General features: G+C 36.6%; 1 protein-coding gene across 1 annotated transcript in view; it reads right to left on the bottom strand.

Annotated features, from left to right (window-relative positions):
- Positions 1-19,202, bottom strand: part of DOCK7 (dedicator of cytokinesis 7) — a 259,128-nt gene that overhangs the window by 60,092 nt on the left and 179,834 nt on the right. Inside the window, 6 exon segments of the mRNA XM_017877272.1 lie at positions 2,145-2,297; positions 3,216-3,350; positions 5,438-5,534; positions 8,122-8,218; positions 12,001-12,136; positions 12,244-12,426. Of these exon segments, the coding sequence (XP_017732761.1) occupies positions 2,145-2,297; positions 3,216-3,350; positions 5,438-5,534; positions 8,122-8,218; positions 12,001-12,136; positions 12,244-12,426 (801 nt within the window).

The raw sequence follows: 19,202 nt of genomic DNA, 5'->3' as shown, positions 1-19,202 counted from the left end.
TTTTCAGCAACTGACATGATTAAAAATGGCTTGAATAACTTTTGTAGAATGAAGTAATAAATTGGAAAGTTTTTTTCTTGGGCTTAATTTTCAAAGCCCAAGTCACACACGAATGCACTGAGAACCAAACATAAACAATATCCACAAGGCAGCCAATGGAAGCAACCTCTTGCCATATGACTGAGATCAAGCAATTGATTAAAAGTCTCCAATGACAGTCATTTATTCTCCAGTTTTATAACCCAATTTTGCATACATTTTGTTTTTTATTTTCCAAGAACTTAATGTCACTGCTGCTCATGTGATACCCAACACCACCAATGAGAGAAATAAATACTAAGCAATGCCATGTTGTTGGGTAGTGTTGAGCTTTGGAGGACCATAAGCTAAGATTTTTCTCATCCTCCACAAAAACCAATTTTCACTCCCTTGGTGGTAATACTGCCCTGGTTGAGAATGCATGATCTAAAGAAATAGAGGACTAGGGGTATTACATGACTATAAAGGCAACCATTAGAGCAAAACCAGAAATTTTGCTAAATATGATGAACACTACATCCCCAAAACAAGGTAAACAGACCATACAGTGTAAGATGAAAACAACCAACACACATTTTTTTCAAAGGGGAGGCAAGAGGGAAAGGCATAACAAAATAATAAAATAGGATTCCAGGACATATGTAATATAATAACAAGTATGAAAGGTTTCATTCAATTAAAGGTTGGATCACAAAGCAAAACTCAACTCTTATGTTGTATATGAGAGGCACACTTAAAGTGAAAATTAAAGAACAGGCAAAAGCAAATAAAGTAAGTTCAAATTAAAAAGAAAGCAGAGGTCAAAATCTTAATACCATAAGAGATGAAATTCAGGCCAAAAAATAAAACAGAATAAAGTTTTAAATAAAACCAACACAAGTTCTTTTAAATTCCAAAGGAGAAAAATTCTTAAGAAAATATAGTAGTTATGAGTATTAGTACACCAAATAAAAGCTGAAGGAGAAACAGACAAACACAGTTACAGGCTTTAATTTACTTCTACCAAGTGGAAAAAAAACAATGATATGGAGTCTATGTGATTAATAAGGTGTATTTATCTGGTATATGTTTAACTCAATATTCTGAAAACAGAAATACTCCCCTTTTAAAGATTTTCTGTAGAACACTCATAAAAATAGATTATATTTAGACACACAAATACACAGATCCACAGTAAAGAAAGGGAGAAACAGAATATACACTGTACAATCACAATGTAATAAAGCTGAAAACTAACATTAAAAAAAATTTTTTTTGAGATAGGATCTCACTCTGTCACTTAGGCTGGAGTACAGTGGTGTGTTCACAGCTCACGGCAACCTCACACTCCTGGGCTCAAAGGGAGCCTCTCACCTCAGCCTCCTGAGTAGCTGGGACCACAAGCACGGGCCACCCAGCTTGGCTGGTATTTTTTTGCAGAGATAGGGTTTTACTATGTCACCCAGGCTGATCTCAAACTCCTGGCCTCAAGCAATCTTCCTTCCTCGGCCACCCAAAGTGTTGGGATTATAGGTGTGAGTCACTGGAACCAGCCAAAACTTTGAAACAAAAAGGCTACTCAACTCTTTGGGTTAAAAAGAAAATACAAACTGAAATGACAAGATTACTAAATATTAGAACCAAGGAGATGCCAAAATAGTGCTTAAAGGAAAATTCAAGGCCTTAAATACTTACATACGCAAAATAAATGAACTAAATATTTGACTCAAAAGGAAAATATAACACGTGAATATAACATATAATAAAAGGCTTAAATGAAAAAATGGAATTCTTCAAAGGCTGTGACATGTAATTGTAAAATATCAAGCCAAGATACTTAAACTTTTATTTCTTTTTACTTAGGGACAATTAAAATTTAAAATTGCTCAATGTACATTTATATTCTAAGTGTGTATTAATATACATACATACATACATATGATATGCACACAATTAGAGATTTGGATTTTTGTAAGATATACACAGAATGAGAAATATCAAGATAGCCTATGATTAGACTTAAAATACACAAAAAACTCCATGCTCTCCCAAAACTGATTTAATAACTATCAGCAGAAGTTATATTTCATTATGAATACAGAGAACTTTCATGATTAAATACTTACATTCCCAATCTCAAAGTTTTGCCTCATTAGAAGGTAAAGGGAGGCACTGGCGTGTGACCGTATTGTACTGATGCTACTGCTACAGTGTCGGAGAAGCCTGAGGCATAAATCAGCACACTGCTCTGTCTCTTCTTCAAATAAGAGTTCAGGAAACTGTAAAACAACAACAAACCACCACTGAATTTTTACAGTAAAAGTTCCTGAGATATGTTAATACAACCTGAGCTGGAGATTTGTTAATATAGCCCAGAAACTTGCTAATATAGCCCAGAAATTAAAAGAATGGTTAGGACGATATTAGCTAATAGTTACTAGTGTGAGACACAGAGTCAAACTGGGTTCAAATGTTGATTATGCCACTTACTAACTAGTAGTGTGACCTTGGACAAGTTTTCTCATCCACAAAATAGGCCTAATAATATATCTACAAGGGATTGTTGTGAAGCTTCTATCAGAATGTGCATAAAACACTTAGTAATCAACATACATGAATTCTACATTTATTACAAAATAATACATAAGTTATTTTAATCAACGTCTCTGCACTCCATCTTCTAGGATGATTAAAATGAAATAGCTACCTTCAAAATTTAAGAATATACATATTTCTGAGGGAAAACAAATATAAGAAGTAAATATTTAAAGCAGTTGAACAAACACACACCTTCTTTTCCATTCATCATAAAATAATTTCAGTGGGTTGAATTGCTTATATATTGAATTCTTTATAAATTGAGTTTTTTTAAAAAACAGAACCAAGTGGAGAGAAAACAAGAGAAGCCCCACATTTAAGATTGGCTATTAATTTCAGGCCCTTCTCCACATCCAAGTTACTGTTTTTTAAACCAGAACTGGTTAAAGGTGATTCGAATAAATGAAAAATTCCAAAAGGCAGGCAGTAGTAGAGAGGCAAAGAAGAATCAAGCATCTTAGCTTATTATTTAAATTTTAACTACACATATTCATTAATATATTATTACATATACTAACCAATGAATGTGTCAAATGATCTTAGACAATGTTAACAAAGAAAACAAAGTCTGACAACACTGCAGGTATACAATAACCCACCTTTGAAACCAAGGCTCTCTGTGTAGCAAAACAGTGTTGTAGATAAACTGCACTTTGGTTACAGGCCATGCTGTGTAGTAGCACTTTTAGCACTCCACCAAGAATGCTCTCTTTGGATTCCGTCACAGAAACAGTCTGCAATTTAAAAATAAACAAATAAAATAGAGATGTACCTGCAATTTAGTTAGGGAGGTTACAGGCCTCCCTATGTATAAATAAAGTTTTAAAATATAAAAAAAATATATGTAAGATCTAGGATGGCTTCAAGAAGGATTTGAATAAGAAAAGGGGGAAAAGAATAAATAGAATTTAAATGAGAAAAAAGAGGAGCAAGATACAATGGCAAGAAATCATAAGGTGTTTTTTAGGAAAATTAGTAAGTAAGTCTGAACTGACTTGAGGTTCATGTAGAAAATAACTACAGATAAGGCTGAAAAATAGAGTGGTGCCTGGAGCAAAAAATGTTGCTGGTACACAAATAACCATTCTTTTCTTCTTAAATAACTGAAACCCTGAATTTTAGCTGAAGACTTTGAATCCGGCTACAGAGAGAGGTGAACAAAACAGAAGTCTCATCTTCTGAGTCATGCCCTTGAAAGAAGAAATGTACTCTGTCCCTGCTGTTTCTTTTCACTGAATGAAATACAGACATGACAGCTGCAGCTCAAGCAACCATCTTGAATTAGGTATCTTGGACTTAGTAAATTTTTTATATTTTTAAAACTTTAGTCAGGAAGTCAGGATAATGACTGATAAAATCTTTTTTTTTTTTTTTTGAGATGGAGTCTCACTCTGTCACCCAGGCTGAAATACAGTGGTTTGGCTCACTGCAACCTCCGCCTCCTGGCTTCAAGTAATTCTTGTGCCTCAGCCTCCTGAGGAGCTGGGATTACAGATGCGTGCCATCACACCCAGTTAGTTTTTTTATTTTTAGTAGAGTCAGGGTTGGCTGGGTGCAGTGGCTCATGCCTGTAATCCCCACACTTTGGGAGGCTGAGGCGGGCGGATCACTTGAGGTCAGGAGTTTGAGACCAGCCTGACCAACATGGAGAAACCCTGTCTCTACTAAAAACACAAAATTAGCCAGGCGTGCTGGCACATGCCTGTAATCCCAGCTACTTGGAAGGCTGATGCAGGAGAATCACTCGAACCTGGGAGGCAGAGATTGTAGTGAGCCAAGATCACGCCACTGCACTCCAGCCTGGGCAACAAGAGTGAAACTGTCTCAAAAATAAATAGATAAAAAAAAAAATAAATAAATAAATAGAGTCAGGGTTTTGCCATGTTGGTCAGGCTGGTCTTGAACTCCTGACTTGAAGTGATCCGCCCACCTCAGCTTCCCAAAGTGCTGGGATTACAGGCGCGAGCCACCGTGCCCAGCCATAAAATATTTTTAAAGGAAAAGTCTCATGAAAATGTACAGAATGGATGGTGGGAAGAACACAGAGTGAGTTATGAAGCAGGTGGCCATTGTAATAGCGCTGAAATATGAACCTGGCAGAGCAGTGGTAGGAGAAAAGGAATGGAAGGAATAGGTGAGAGATATATTTACTAAAATGTCTGAGAGATCTTGCTAACTGATTTGAATCCTGGCTCTTCTACATACTAGCTGCGTCATTATGGGCAGTTATTTAACATCTTCGTGCCTAAGTATTCTCATCTACAAGATGAGGATACTGACAGTTTCAATGCCATGGGATCAAATGAGTCAACATTTGTAAAGGGCTTAGGACAATGTTTAACACAGAAAAAACTAAATACATGTCGGCTATCACATTGTTACTACAGGATAATACTGCCTAGAGGGCTACTGTTAGGACCCAACATGATGATTATAGATAAAGAGCCTGAAACACTGCTGTAGTATACAGAGGATACTGCATAAACTCAGTGTATCTATATGTAGCTATAGCTATACATGCATGTTGAATCTCACCTGATGGCAGAACATCCAACTATAAATACTCAGAGGATATTTGGAAATGCAAGACTAGGCCATGAAGGGGAAAGACAAGGAGTTAAAGATTTCATAATCATCCTCCATGAAGAAACAGTTGAAGCTATTGGAATTTATAATTACAAAGAATCTCAGAATGCTTGGAATGAAACTTTTAGGAAGTACTAATATTTAAATGTAATTTTATGGCTCACAGTAAAGACTTTTTCCTCCAACCTCAATTTACCAAATCTATATCTTAAATTTCTCTTCTTTGAATTCTTACCTGAACAACAATCTCTAATGTATCCAAAATGATTAGGTTTGCTTCTGTAGCCAGGTTTCCATCAATCAGTGCTTCGTGTTCAATCTCTGCTCTTGATCTAACACAAAATATTGTACGAAATTATATTTATCTTTTTGAAAACCACAATTCTGAAAAGACTTAAGGATGCATAGAAATAAAAAATTTCAAACCATTTTCAACATTTGCCCGACAAAAAATTACAAGAGAATAAGAAAAAAGGCAATAGTTTACACATTTACATGGCTTGTTTGTTAACCACAACAATACACATTTTCTCACCCCATTACAGAAGCTTAATGCCACTAAAAGCACAAATGTTTATGTTTTAGCTTTCAAACATGCAGCAGTTTTATTCTAAGTCACACTGACACTAGGTGGTGCTATGTGGGCTTGTATTTAGGACTGCTTCACAGAAAACAACACTCAAATATTTAGTATTTATCTTACTATTTCAAAGATTTCCAATGTCTGTATTCAGGATAAATGTACTTATTTTGTCTAAGGTTTCATCTAATTTTCCCCCACTTTTTTAAATATAAATATGCTCAGATGATAATTTACCTCTTCAGTGAGACTAGATGGAATCACTCATTGGAAACAAAACAATTTAGGGAAAAAAGGACGTGAGGTGATGAATATGCTAGTTAGCTTGCCTGTGGTAATCACTTCACAATTGTACACATATATTAAAAAGTCATGTTATATTCTGTAAATATACACAATTTTTGTCAATTATAACTCAACAAAGCTAGAAAAATAAAGAAAAAAGAACAAAACAGTTTGATGCAATAACGTGGTTTAAACACTAATATTTATAAAAGTATCATTTAATGCAAATAAAATTTAAAGATATTTACACATGATTTATGAATATAGCCAACATTTTTGTTTTAGCAACAACAGATATACAGGCACTATATATTATACCAAAGTAGACAAAATAACACATAAAGTACAAGGACATATTAAATGCTAGCTTTTCTAAGTTTTTAGATCTAGAAGTCTGTGAATCTTTATTATTACCACTAAGGAGAATACTTCATTAATTTACATTTTACAAATTCAATTTAAGAATAAAAGCACTTTGAGAAGCTGAGGCAGGGGATCACTTGAGCCCAGGAGTGAAGAGACCAGCCTGCACAACATGGTAAAACCCTGTCTCCACTAAAAAAAATACAAAAATTATCCGGGTGTGGTGGTGCACAGCTACTTGGGAGGCTGAGGTGGGAGGCTCACCTAAGCCCAGGAGGTCAAGGCTACAGTGAGTCATGATTGTGCCACTGCACTTTGGCCTGAGTGAGAGTGAGACCTTTTCTCAAAAAAAATAAAATAAAATAAAATAAAATACAATTATCAACATTACAACATTAAACTAGAAAACAAAATATTTAATGTTCAAACTTAAAATTTCCAGTGACATTTTATAAAGAAACATAAGATGGTTTAAACAAAAAGAATCAGGAGAACACCAAAAAAGTCTCCCTCAAAACACAGCAAGGTAAACCAAGAGAACATGTTCTACAAATGCAGAAATAAAACAATATACTGAGAGTGTAGCACCTGGCTACTCTGTGATTTCTAAAAAATAACACAAGTAGAAAAAACATCAGAGAAATAGATTTGGACAGATGGAGAAAAAGAAAGGAAAGCACATATTCAAAGGTTAAGAATTTTAATATTACATTCAATATCTGATTATTTCAAGCTCTCATACATACGGTACTGAAACTTGTTTCCTCTTTGTTATGATTTAACTGTCTGTGAGAAAATACTGGTGAAAGTTTATTTGTGAGAATCTTCTGAGGCTTGGGCTGATGACAGTTCTCAGACACGGTAATCAATCATCTTGGTTTGCCTTAGAATAGGACTAAGGGGCTCCCTGGGATGTGGGACAATTTGCGCTATAACTGGGAGAGTGCTAGGCAAACCTGAATGAGTTGGTCACTCCATTCTCAAAGTTTTATGGGCCAGTGAAGCTACTTGCAGGGTAACTTAAAATTATAAATTCTCAAGAGAAAAATTTTAGCCCCTTGACTCAATGCCAAATCTCAAGCCAGGCAAGTTTACCTGCAGCCACTTGGGCAGTGAGAAGACTCATGTAAGTGCATTTTAGGTGTTTATGGCAGTAGTATCAGTCAATGTATCAAGTCTGCCTTCATGCTAGAAACAGAAGACCTGTATTGTTTTGTCTTTCTTGAATTACATTATAAGCTCCATGAAGACAAATGTCAGGTTTCTAATTCTTTGTAATATTTGAAATATTAGTTCATCAGGAGGTGGAGGTTGCGGTGAGCCGAAATCAGGCCACTGCACTCCAGCCTGGGCAACAGAGCAAGACTCCGTCTCAAAAAAAAAAAAAAAAAATTAGTTCAATGTAACACCTAAAATATGTTCCAAAAATAGTTGCTGAATGCATTTTCCAAGAGGATGTTTTAGAGAAAATGGAGTTTAAAATACAACATTTTGCCTTACTATACCACATGAGAAGTTCTTCCTCCAATCTTTTAAATCTAAAATTTTAAAATTAAATATTTTGTCCAAGACTAAGTATATTTATTAAATGTAAATACTAAATACAAATATAAAGTAAAAGTTATCAATTTCCTCTTGCATTTTAAAATTCAACACACCCATCAGTAACATAAAATAGAAAGCTCTATTACTTGTCAAGCTTCTCTGTGTTTTGACGCCAGTGAGTCATATCTTTTCTCCATCTCAAATTTTCCTGACTTCCAAAGGCACTTCCAGATGGACTTCTCTCTGTCAAATAAATTTCAAAGCCAATTTTCAAATGATATTTCAGTTGGACCACCTATATGTATACTTGCAATCATGTAAGAAATACAGTAATTTGTACAAGCCATTTTATCCTCAGTACAAGTAGAAAACCTGACAATGATGCTTTTATTAAAAATTTTCACAATAATTTCAGAAGAAATGTACTTGCTATATGCAGTATTTTTTTGAAAACAATATCCATTTAAATAAGCAAATGTTCTAACATTGATTTTCTTAAAATCTTAACCATGGCTTATAAGGCCCTACATGATATGACTTTATTTCCTAATTCTTCCTCTTGCTTACTGCTTTCTGTTTTCCTTGCAAATCTATCAGTATATATTCTATGTTTCTGACTTACAACCTGAGCAGTGGTTGTTGTTCCTTTTTCTTAATTGTTCTTCTCACAAATTTTCATTTATCACCTCCTTAGAAAGGCCTCCCACTCTCCCATACCTCCTTTTCCTTTTCCTTTGCTTTATTCCTTTCCATAACACTTACGACCACAAGTATATAAAAGCTCCTTAAGAACAGAAATGGTATGTACTTTGTTCAGCATGTTATGTCTAGGCTGATAAACTGGTGCATACTGAGAGCTCAGTAAGTTTCTGTTTAATACATAAACAAAATAGGAAGGACTCCTAAAGTAATTACTTGTTTCGGTCTATATAAGGCAGAACAAGAGGAAGAATGGAGTTTTCCCTTAAGAGGTTTCTAGGTTTGAAGGCAGACTGCATATATGGGTTCCTTTAAGGGGTGGCAGCTATAGAAATGATTCATACAAATCCATTAGAAGTGGAGACAGCATTGAGAATGTGGATAATACACAATATACATTTAAACAATGGACTCAGTCATAATTTCAAAGTTTCAATTACAAAACCGCTTGTTTTTGAAAATGATAAGTTTAAATTGGTTGAGAGGATGGAAGAACAATGAAAGTAAAAGAGTTCAAATAGAAATTTTAAAAAATACTGAAAAACAAATACAAAAGAATACAACTATATATGTCAATTAAAGAAATACAAAAAATACTGAGAAATAAGAATGATTTCCTGCAAAATAAAGGACATGTCTCTATTTCTTCCAATTTCTTTCCCTTTCCTTTCCTTTCTTTCCTTATCTCTTTCCCTTTTTAAAATTTTGAAATCCATGTCTTTAAGAAATTTCTGGAAAAAAACCAAAGATATGCCTATATTAAGATAGTTAGCAAAATTAACTATAATTTTCTATCATTTACATTTTTTCCCACGAAACTGTCTCATTAGTTAACAATGTCTTAGAACTGAAAGTTAAGAAAAATAAAAGAATGTCTATTATTAGACCTAATAAACCAATGTCTATTATTGACCTCACTTAAATGTAGAAATGTAAATAAGAATTACAAGACAAATAATAATTACAAGAATTATAAGATAAGAAGAGTTCAACTCTTATATTCAAACAATGACAGATTTCCTGAGGCCACAGGTTAAAAAATGTAACAAGTATATTATTAATAGTTCCATTCTCTCCAAAAATAAACCTCAGGGTTGTGGTATAATAGAAAGAACGCTAAATTAGAAATCAAAAAATCCTGGTTCTGTCACTTAGTTTATGATCTTAGGCAGTTATTTACTTCTTTTGTGTTTTATTTTCTTAATCTAAAAGATGACTATAATTATTCATTAGGTTTTGGTAATAATTAAATGATCTCAGTAAAAGTTAATTTTCATACGTTTTCAGAGGGTTTCTTTTTTTTTTTTTTTTTTTTTTTGAGACGGAGTCTCGCTAGGTCACCCAGGCTGGATTGCAGTGGCGCGATCTCGGCTCACTGCAAGCTCCACCTCTCGGGTTCACGCCATTCTCCTGCCTCAGCCTCCTGAGTAGCTGGGACTACAGGCACCTGCCACCACGCCTGGCTAATTTTTTTGTATTTTTAGTAGAGACGGGGTTTCACCATGTTAGCCAAGATGGTCTTGATCTCCTGACCTCGTGATCCATCCGCCTTGGCCTCCCAAAGTGCTGGGATTACAGGCGTGAGCCACTGCGCCCAGCCAAGGGTTTCCATATATAATGAACGAAAACCCAAAAGTACACCTTAAATTGTGTATAACTAAAGTGAAAAAATGGTGCTCTACTAATTTTTTTTAAAGGCAAAGACTGTCTTTTCATTATTACAAAACACACAGTATATAAATGATAAACAGATGATTATTATGCTAATGGACTGTCAGAAAACAATTAAAAATCCATTCACACTTACATTCATATTTTAAGTCAACAAATACATATTGTGCTGTTGGCATGTATCATCTACACAGATGACCAACCCATGGTCCTGGCCTTAAGAAACTCTTAGCAACAGTTTTGTCTGTATGTCACTTTAGAATTTACAAAACGTTTCCACATACATGATTACTATAAAGATGATAAGATCAGTTAGTTACACTACCTTCTAAATTCTGAAAACAATCACAAATTTGTAAGGAAAAGGAAGGTGGGGAGATTAAGTGACTTGGCCAAGGTTATTTGGCTAATGGGTAGCAGATGTGGGGATTAGAAAACCAGTCTCAAATGCTACTAAACTGTTTTGTCTCACTGATACTTGAGTTTGATGGGCAATATTTTTCCCTTATATACAGGGCATATTAATTCATTTTGCAAATAAAGAGTAAAAATGGGCCAGGCATGGTGGCTCACAGCACCATGAGAGGCCAATGTGGGAGGATCACTTGAGCTCAGGAATTCAAGACTAGGCTGGGCAATATAGTGAGACCGTTTCTAAAAAAAAAAAAAAAAAAAATTAGTTGGACATGGTGGTTCACACCTGTAGTCCCAGCTACCAGGGTATGTGTGCATTGGGGGGTGAAGGTGGAAGAATTGCTTGGGCAAGGGAGGTCAATGCTGCAGTAAGCCACGATCACACCACTGTGCTCCAGCTTGGGTGACAGAGGGCGAATCTGTCTCAATTAAAAAAAAAAAAGAAGGCCGGGCGCGGTGGCTCAAGCCTGTAATCCCAGCACTTTGGCAGGCCGAGGCGGGCGGATCACGAGGTCAGGAGATCAAGACCATCCTGGCTAACATGGTGAAACCCCGTCTCTACTAAAATACAAAAAACTAGCCGGGCGACCTGGCGGGTGCCTGTAGTCCCAGCTACTCGGGAGGCTTAGGCAGGAGAATGGCGTGAACCCGGGAGGCGGAGCTTGCAGTGAGCTGAGATCCGGCCACTGCACTCCAGCCTGGGTGACAGAGCGAGACTCCGTCTCAAAAAAAAAAAAAAAAAAGGTAAAAATAGATGTTACATAGAATCATCCCTAATGTAAACTATGGACTCTGGGTGATGATGTGTTAATGTAGGTTCACCAGTTACAATAAATGCACCTCTGATGGCAGATGTTAATAATGGGGGAGGCTATGCATGCTAAGGGGTATATGGGAAATCTCTGTACTTTTGCTCAGTTTTACTGTGAACTTAAAACTGCTCTACAAAAATAAAGTCTTTTTAAAAAGGGAAGATGGATGCTATTAATTATATAAGGGCAACAGGTATGAACCAAGACTATCTAGAGAAAACTGGGGGGTATGTTGACTCACCTTAATCATAATTCTAACTTGTATTACTGCAGAGAAATGATTATTCTAGTTAATTTACAGTTACACTTAAAATGCTTTTTGAAAAGCATAGGATTGACATTTAAGACTAGCAACAATAATCATTACAATATATAACTCAAGGAAATTGAAGAAATTCTCACCAGGAGGAGAAGCTATTGTGTACGTACCGAGCTGTCCTCGGCTTCGGCGTACCATTTCTTGCCTAGCTCCTATGCTCCCAAGGATAGCTTCTTCAAGCTTTGCTCTCATGTCTTTTGATTTCTTAAAGGTCAAGCTATTCATTCTTTCAAACACTTTTTTCCCCTAAAATTTAAACATTAGAAGAGAACAGGTTTTGAGGAAATTTTCTTCTATTTTTTCCACATTATGTTTCCTTTCTTGTTCTTTGCAATGGTATAATGACCACTTACTTTATACTCAAAGCAAGATACACAGAGATAAAGCAGATCTAACAGCCGGTTTAGTTGTAAGACTGAGAGATCTGTAAACCACTTCTGTAGAACTGTTTCATCTGCATTTTTGAGAACCCAAAGTAGACAGATCAAAAGACTTCGACTTGATTCTGCCGAAAAGGTAGTGTGTTGTCTGCCACTCTGAAAATAAAGAGCAGTAGAATGAGACAGATGGATCAATGACCATTTCTTCTTTTTTGGCTATCAACTGTTCTCTTCTAAAACGATAAAACAAAATTGCTTAAAATGATACAATTAAAAGAACCATTTTAGACAACACTTGTATAAAAGGATCATATATAACCTTAAGATTAAGAGCCTGAAGTTTAATGAAACTTTCCTGCTAATAGAAGTTTGTTGTAATCTACTGCATGACTGTCAGCAGAGGATAAACACACGTTAATAAAAAACATAAAGATAAAAACAAAAAGATTCTACCATTAAAAACTAAAAGATATACATCACAGAATATCAGATATAATGAAAATAAAGGAAAAAAGCAACTGACTCACAGTAAATAAGAGTGGGCTAAGAGTAGAAAGTACGACAAAATTGGGTATGTCAGACTTAGAAGACTATTGTTTCTAATCAAGCACCACTGATACAAAGAGGAAAAGTCTTAGGCCATACAGAAGTAAAAAGGTATTTCTACTTATAGTATGTAAGGTTGAAACGCTATTTTCAATCACCAATCTATATTAGTATACAGTATGTAAAACAGAAATGAAAAACTAAATAAAAACACATTTACAGTACCATTTATTGGACATACACTCTGTTTCAGTCATCATACTAAGCACTTTACATACATTATTTGATTTAGTCCTCCAACAGTATTACCAAGCAGGTTGTATCATCTCAATTTTACAGATAAGAATACAGATGATAATAATAATGATGATGATGACAAAAAATAAAATTTGAAATGTGCAAGAAACTATGCTAATCATGTTTTATTTAGCTCTCACAACAACTGTAAACTATGACATTAACTATTATTATTACGAGTTTACAGGTAAGAAAACTGAAGGCTAGAGATTAATTTGCCTTATGGTACTAAAAAAGGGTAAAGCTAGCATTTTAGTCCAGGTTAACCAGACTCCAAAGCCTATACTCTTCACTATTATACTACGTTCTAATACTCGGTTGACAAATATACTAACTAAAAATGAGGAAGAAGTAGAGGGGATGTTGAGAGGAAAGACATAGGAAAGTTGAACATACACAACTGCTGAAGTCATGATCTCAACTACCTCACCAGTCTTCCTTCTATACTGGGTGATAATTAATGACCAAATGCTTTATGTGTATTAACTTTATTCTTCACAATCACTCAAAGAATTAAGTATTACTACTCACCCCATCTTACAGAAAAAAAAAAACAAAAAACAAAAAAACCTGACCCACCAGAAGTATTTTGTAATAAGTGGCAAGACAAGAATTTCAACACAGAAAGTGTGGCTCCCGAGACACAAGCTCCAAGCTCATATCCACTTTGTTTACTGCCTCTCATGGTTGCCCATGCATATAAGTGACCCACATAAGCTTGCTTAACTGTTTTGCTATACTGCTTCTGAGCTGGGCACAAAAGAACTTTGACCCTCATCCCTAAATCCACAATTGTTCTCATAAGGAAAATGCTCCTTTATTTTAAAGACAGACACTTTTTATAGCTGAACTTTCAGGTACGCATAAATACACAGCACTGACTGAATTTCCAAGTACCTATTTTTCAGAAATACAATAAAAAATTATTCTCATCTTGACAAACAGGCATACACCGACATCTCTTATATTCCCACATAAATTGCCAATGACACAGGGACACATTTTGGAAGAATTAAGACAAACATGAAAAAGACTCAGTAATGTAACGATGTCAGTTTTCCCTCAAATTGTTCTATAGGGTCAATGCAATTCTAACCAAAATCCCAGTCGGGTTTTCCTGCAACTTTGACCAGTGATTTTTAAAATTTAATGCAGGAAAAGCAGAGAGCCAAGATACTCTTGAAGAAGAACAAGGTGGGATGTGGGGAGGAGGGAGATGAATGTGTTCTACCAGATACGTGCACTTACTAGAAAACTAAAATAATTAGGACAATTTGATTTTGGCGTATTTTTGGCAGTCAAATGAAATAGAATAAAGAACACAAAAAATGTCCTATGCATATCTGAAAATCTGATATGTGACAGAGCTGGCACTGCGGACCACTACTGAAAGGATGAACTGTTTAATAAATGATGTTGAGATAACTGATCTTCCTCGAGAAAAAAAAAAGCAGATTCCAACCTTGTACCATCATACAGAAAACAGATCTAGACAAAGAAAGAACTTTAAATACAATCTCTCTGTACTTCTCTATGTATATATCTCTCTTAGACAATTGTAATAGAACTTTAAATACAATAAGGCAAAATGTTTAAAGCTTTCAACGGGAAATATAAGACAATATATTTATAATCTTGGGGAAGGATAGTATATCTTAAATAAGACATAAAATCATAAACCATAAAAAAGATGGTCACATTTGCCTACATTAAAATGAGAATTTGTATTCATTCAAATAAATACATTAAAAGGCACATCATAAATTAGTAGAAATGTGCACATATAAAACCAACCTAAGATTAGTATCCAGAACAGTCTTAACCAGGGTTCCATGGCATAATTAAGCCATACAAAAAATGATTTGAGGGACTATTTTCTCCATTGTCCCAAAGACATTGACAGCAAGGACCACTCTAGGTGTACAGAAGTTAATTTATCATCTACAATAAATGCCCTAGCTCATTAGTTCTTAATTTTCTGGTTGAGAAGGGATGACCTCTAGAAAACAGAAAGAATTGTTTCATAACACTATTACCAGGAATGAGGAAGAGGTCCCAGAGTTGTACATTTTCCAGGCCAAGATTCATACCTCTCCTTCCGTATTACAACAGTCACAGTTTCACAATTACTCTCTGCCTTCAGACCAGCAGGATTAACCTCATTAAATTATTTTCCCCAGTTTGTGTCTACCACCTCAACAGGCCCAGCCTTCAAAAGCCTTCATTCATGACTCGGACTCTGATCACCACACACATGGCTCTTTATATTCTTTCTTCTTACCTCACTTGCCAAGTCTGCTCCATCTCCTAAAATTCTTCCACTATGACCTCTGAAACACATGGTCAGTCATTAACAAAACTGCCTTATATCTATAAGAATATATACAGCACTTTGGGAGGCTGAGTTGGGTAGATCACTTGAGGCCAGGAGTTTGAGATTAGCCTGGCCAACATGGTGCAACTCGTCTCTACTAAAAATACAAAAAAAAACTGGCCAGGCACAGTGGTTCACGCCTGTAATCCCAGCACTTTGGGAGGTTGAAGCGGGTGGATCACGAGATCAGGAGATCGAGATTATCCTGGCTAACACAGTAAAACCCCGTCTCTACTAAAAAAAAGCCACAAAAAAATTAGCTCGGCATGGTGGCAGGCACCTGTAGTCCCAGCTACTCAGGAGGCAGAGGCAGAAGAATGGCGTGAACCTGGGAGGCAGAGCTGGCTGTGAGCTGAGATTGCACCACTGCACTCCAGCCTGGGCGACAGAGTGAGGCTCCATCTTAAAAAAAAAAAAAAAAAAAAAAATTAGCCAGGCACAGTGGCAGTCGCCTGTAAGCCCAGCTACTTAGGAGGCTGAGGTGGGAGAAGCACTTGAACGTGGTAGGCAGGGGTTGCAGTGAGCTGAGATTGTGCCACTGCACTCCAGCCTGAGCCACAGGCAAGACCCTTTCTCAACAACAACAACAACAACAACAAGTCAATAAATGAGAGGAAAAAAAAAAACTATAATGGGGTAAGACGATATAAAGTAGAATATAAAATGTTAAATACATTCAATTTAATTAAACTAAATGTAAATGGATTAGAAACTCTAGTGAAAGAGAAAGATTAACCAGATTTTTAAGAGACAAGAAAAAAAATCTAACTATATGCTGTTTTTAAAAGAAACACCTAAAACATAATAAGAAATGTTGAAAGTAAAGGGATGAAAAAGTCATGCTACACACACACACACACACACACGGCAAAGAAAACCTAGTGTAGTTATAACTAATTTTAAAAAGCATCATAGTTCATGTAGATGAAAGTGCAATCCACCAAAAATTACATAAAAGTGTTAAATGTTTCATAATCAGGCCTCAAGAGAAACAAAACTCTGACAGAATGACAAGGAGAAATTACAAAACCACAATTATAGTGGGATATTAGAATAAGCATGTAAAATTTAGTAAAGACCAAAAAGATTTAAACAAACAAGAGTACAGGACATAGAATGCTGTAACTAACAATGAAAGAATATTCATTCTTTTAGAATGCATCAGATATTTACAAAAACTGACTATATACTAGACCATAAAACTAGTTGCCACAAATATAACAAACTGGTATCATACAGAGTTATGTTCTCTGATCATTTAATTAGGCCAAAATCAGAAACAAAAGGATACCTAGAAATTTTCAAGACCGAAAATTTAAGACAAAAACAACTTCTTAAATAATCCAAAGGCCTAAGAAGAAATCATAATGAACTTCAGAGTCATTCTGAAATGAATCTTGAAAATGCTACCTATTGATCATGGTAAACTTGTTCCCCCAGCTCACAATTTAGAAGTCACAGATGACAGAAGGGAGGATGTAGCAGGCAATGTGACCCTAGAGGCAATGAGAAGGGATGACTAACTGGCGAAGAGAGAGAGAGAGAAGATAAAACCATTTGGGGAAGATGTAAGAGACTGCAACTAAGTTGAATAAATAAGATACACACTTTTTAAAAAATGCTGGCATAGCCAAGACAATCCTAAGCAAAAAGAACCAAGCTGGAGGCATCATACTACCTGACTTCTGTTGGGGGCAAGCCCCCCAAAATGTGGCCATAAACTGGCCCCAAGACTGGCCATAAACAAAATCTCTGCAGCACTGTGACATGTCCATAATGGCCCTAATGCCCAAGCTGGAAGGTTGTGGGTTTACAGGAATGAGGGCAAGGAACACCTGGTCCACCCAGGGTGGAAAACCGCTTAAAGGCATTCTTAAGCCACAACAACAGCATGGGCGATCTGTGTCTTAAGGGCATGTTTCTGCTGCAGTTAACTAGCCCAACCAATTCTTTTAATTTGGCCCATCCCTTCGTTTCCATGATACTTTTAGTTAATTTAATATCTATAGAAACAATGTTAATGACTGGTTTGCTGTTAATAAATATGTGGGTAAATCTCTGTTAGGGGCTCTCAGTTCTGAAGGCTGTGAGACCCCTAATTTCCCACTTCACATCTCTATATTTCTGTGTGTCTTTAATTCCTCTAGCATCACTGGGTTAGGGTCTCCCCGACTGAGCTGGTCTTGGCAAGTGGTGCCATTCATGGGGGCTCGAATCCAGGTCGAAGGGTCGCCGGAGAGAGGGTTGGAATGGCACACTAGCTGGATGACACCTGAGTACTCTTAAAGCAATCCCCGTGGTGAGTAAGAAGGGGAGCTTGGAAGCGTCAGGGTAGCAATGGGACAGGTATGGGGTCTGGTTCGTTTCACCTTGGAACTTTTTCACACTGATAATGAGGAGGAACGAGAATATAGCGAAGTAACAGATGAGGTTACAGAGCAGGTTTATTTACCAGCTAAAGCCAAAGCGGCAAAGGAAGGAGAGATTCATTCCTACCCTTCTGCACCCCCTCATTATTATTTTGAAGAAAATGACCCCCCAAATCTTTCTTTTCCGGAGGACACTGGGTGAAAAGTAGTTGCCCCAGTGACTGTTCAAGCAGTGCCTCCAGCGACTGCTCTTAGTTCTATTCAGGCAGGAATTCAGCAAGCTAGACAAGAGGGTGATTAAGAGGCTTGGCAATTCCCTGTTAGAATACACCCCCCAGATCAACAGGGAAAAATTACAGCTACATTTGAGCCTCTTCCTTTTAAATTACTCAAAGAAGTAAAACAAGCAATAAGTCAGTATGGACCAGGTTCTCCTTTTGTAATGGGACTGTTAAAGAATGTTACCGTTTCCAGTCCAATGATTCCTACTGACTGGGACACTCTTACTCGAGCTTGTCTAACTACTGCTTGGTTCTTACAATTTAAAACTTGGTGGGCAGATGGAGCTTCCATTCAGGCTGCTCGCAATGCCCATGCCCAATCTCAAATTATTGTAACTGCAGACCAACTTTTGGGGGTTGGCGGCTGGGCTGGTTTAGATGCACAACTGGTCATACAGGATGATGCCACAAAACAGCTTAGAGGAGTGGGCATTAGAGCTTGGAAAAAAAAAATCACTTCAGGTGGAGAATGATACCCTTCCTTTAGTGCTATAAAACAGGGACCAAGGGAACCATATGTTGATTTTATAGCTCAGTTACAGGAGTCTCTTAAAAGGATGATTGCAGATTCGGCTGCTCAGGATATAGTGTTGCAGTTATTAGCTTTCGACAATGCTAATCCCGATTGCCAGGCTGCTCTGCGACCTATCAGAGGAAAAGCACATTTAGTTGATTATATCAAGGCCTGTGATGGTATCGGAGGTAATCTGCATAAAGCTACCTTGTTGGCACAGGCAATGGCAGGACTGAAAGTAGATAAAGGAAATACTCCATTTCCTGGGGCTTGTTTTAACTGTGGGAAGCATGGTCATACTAAAAAAGAATGTAGACAAAATCAGCAAGTCAGGCCGCCAGATAAGGGAAAAAAGAAAACTGTTGAGTCTAAAATATGTCCAAAATGTAAAAAAGGAAAACACTGGGGCCAGGCGCAGTGGCTCAAGCCTGTAATCCCAGCACTTTGGGAGGCCGAGACGGGCGGATCACGAGCTCAGGAGATCGAGACCATCCTGGCTAACACGGTGAAACCCCGTCTCTACTAAAAAATACAAAAATCTAGCCGGGGGA

This window comes from Rhinopithecus bieti, unplaced genomic scaffold (genome assembly GCF_001698545.2).
Source record: "Rhinopithecus bieti isolate Rb0 unplaced genomic scaffold, ASM169854v2 scaffold_6380, whole genome shotgun sequence".
In the NCBI taxonomy this organism is placed as follows: Eukaryota; Metazoa; Chordata; class Mammalia; order Primates; family Cercopithecidae; genus Rhinopithecus; species Rhinopithecus bieti.
The sequence above is the reverse complement of the archived record's forward strand: the minus strand, read 5'-3'. Positions and strand labels throughout refer to the sequence as shown.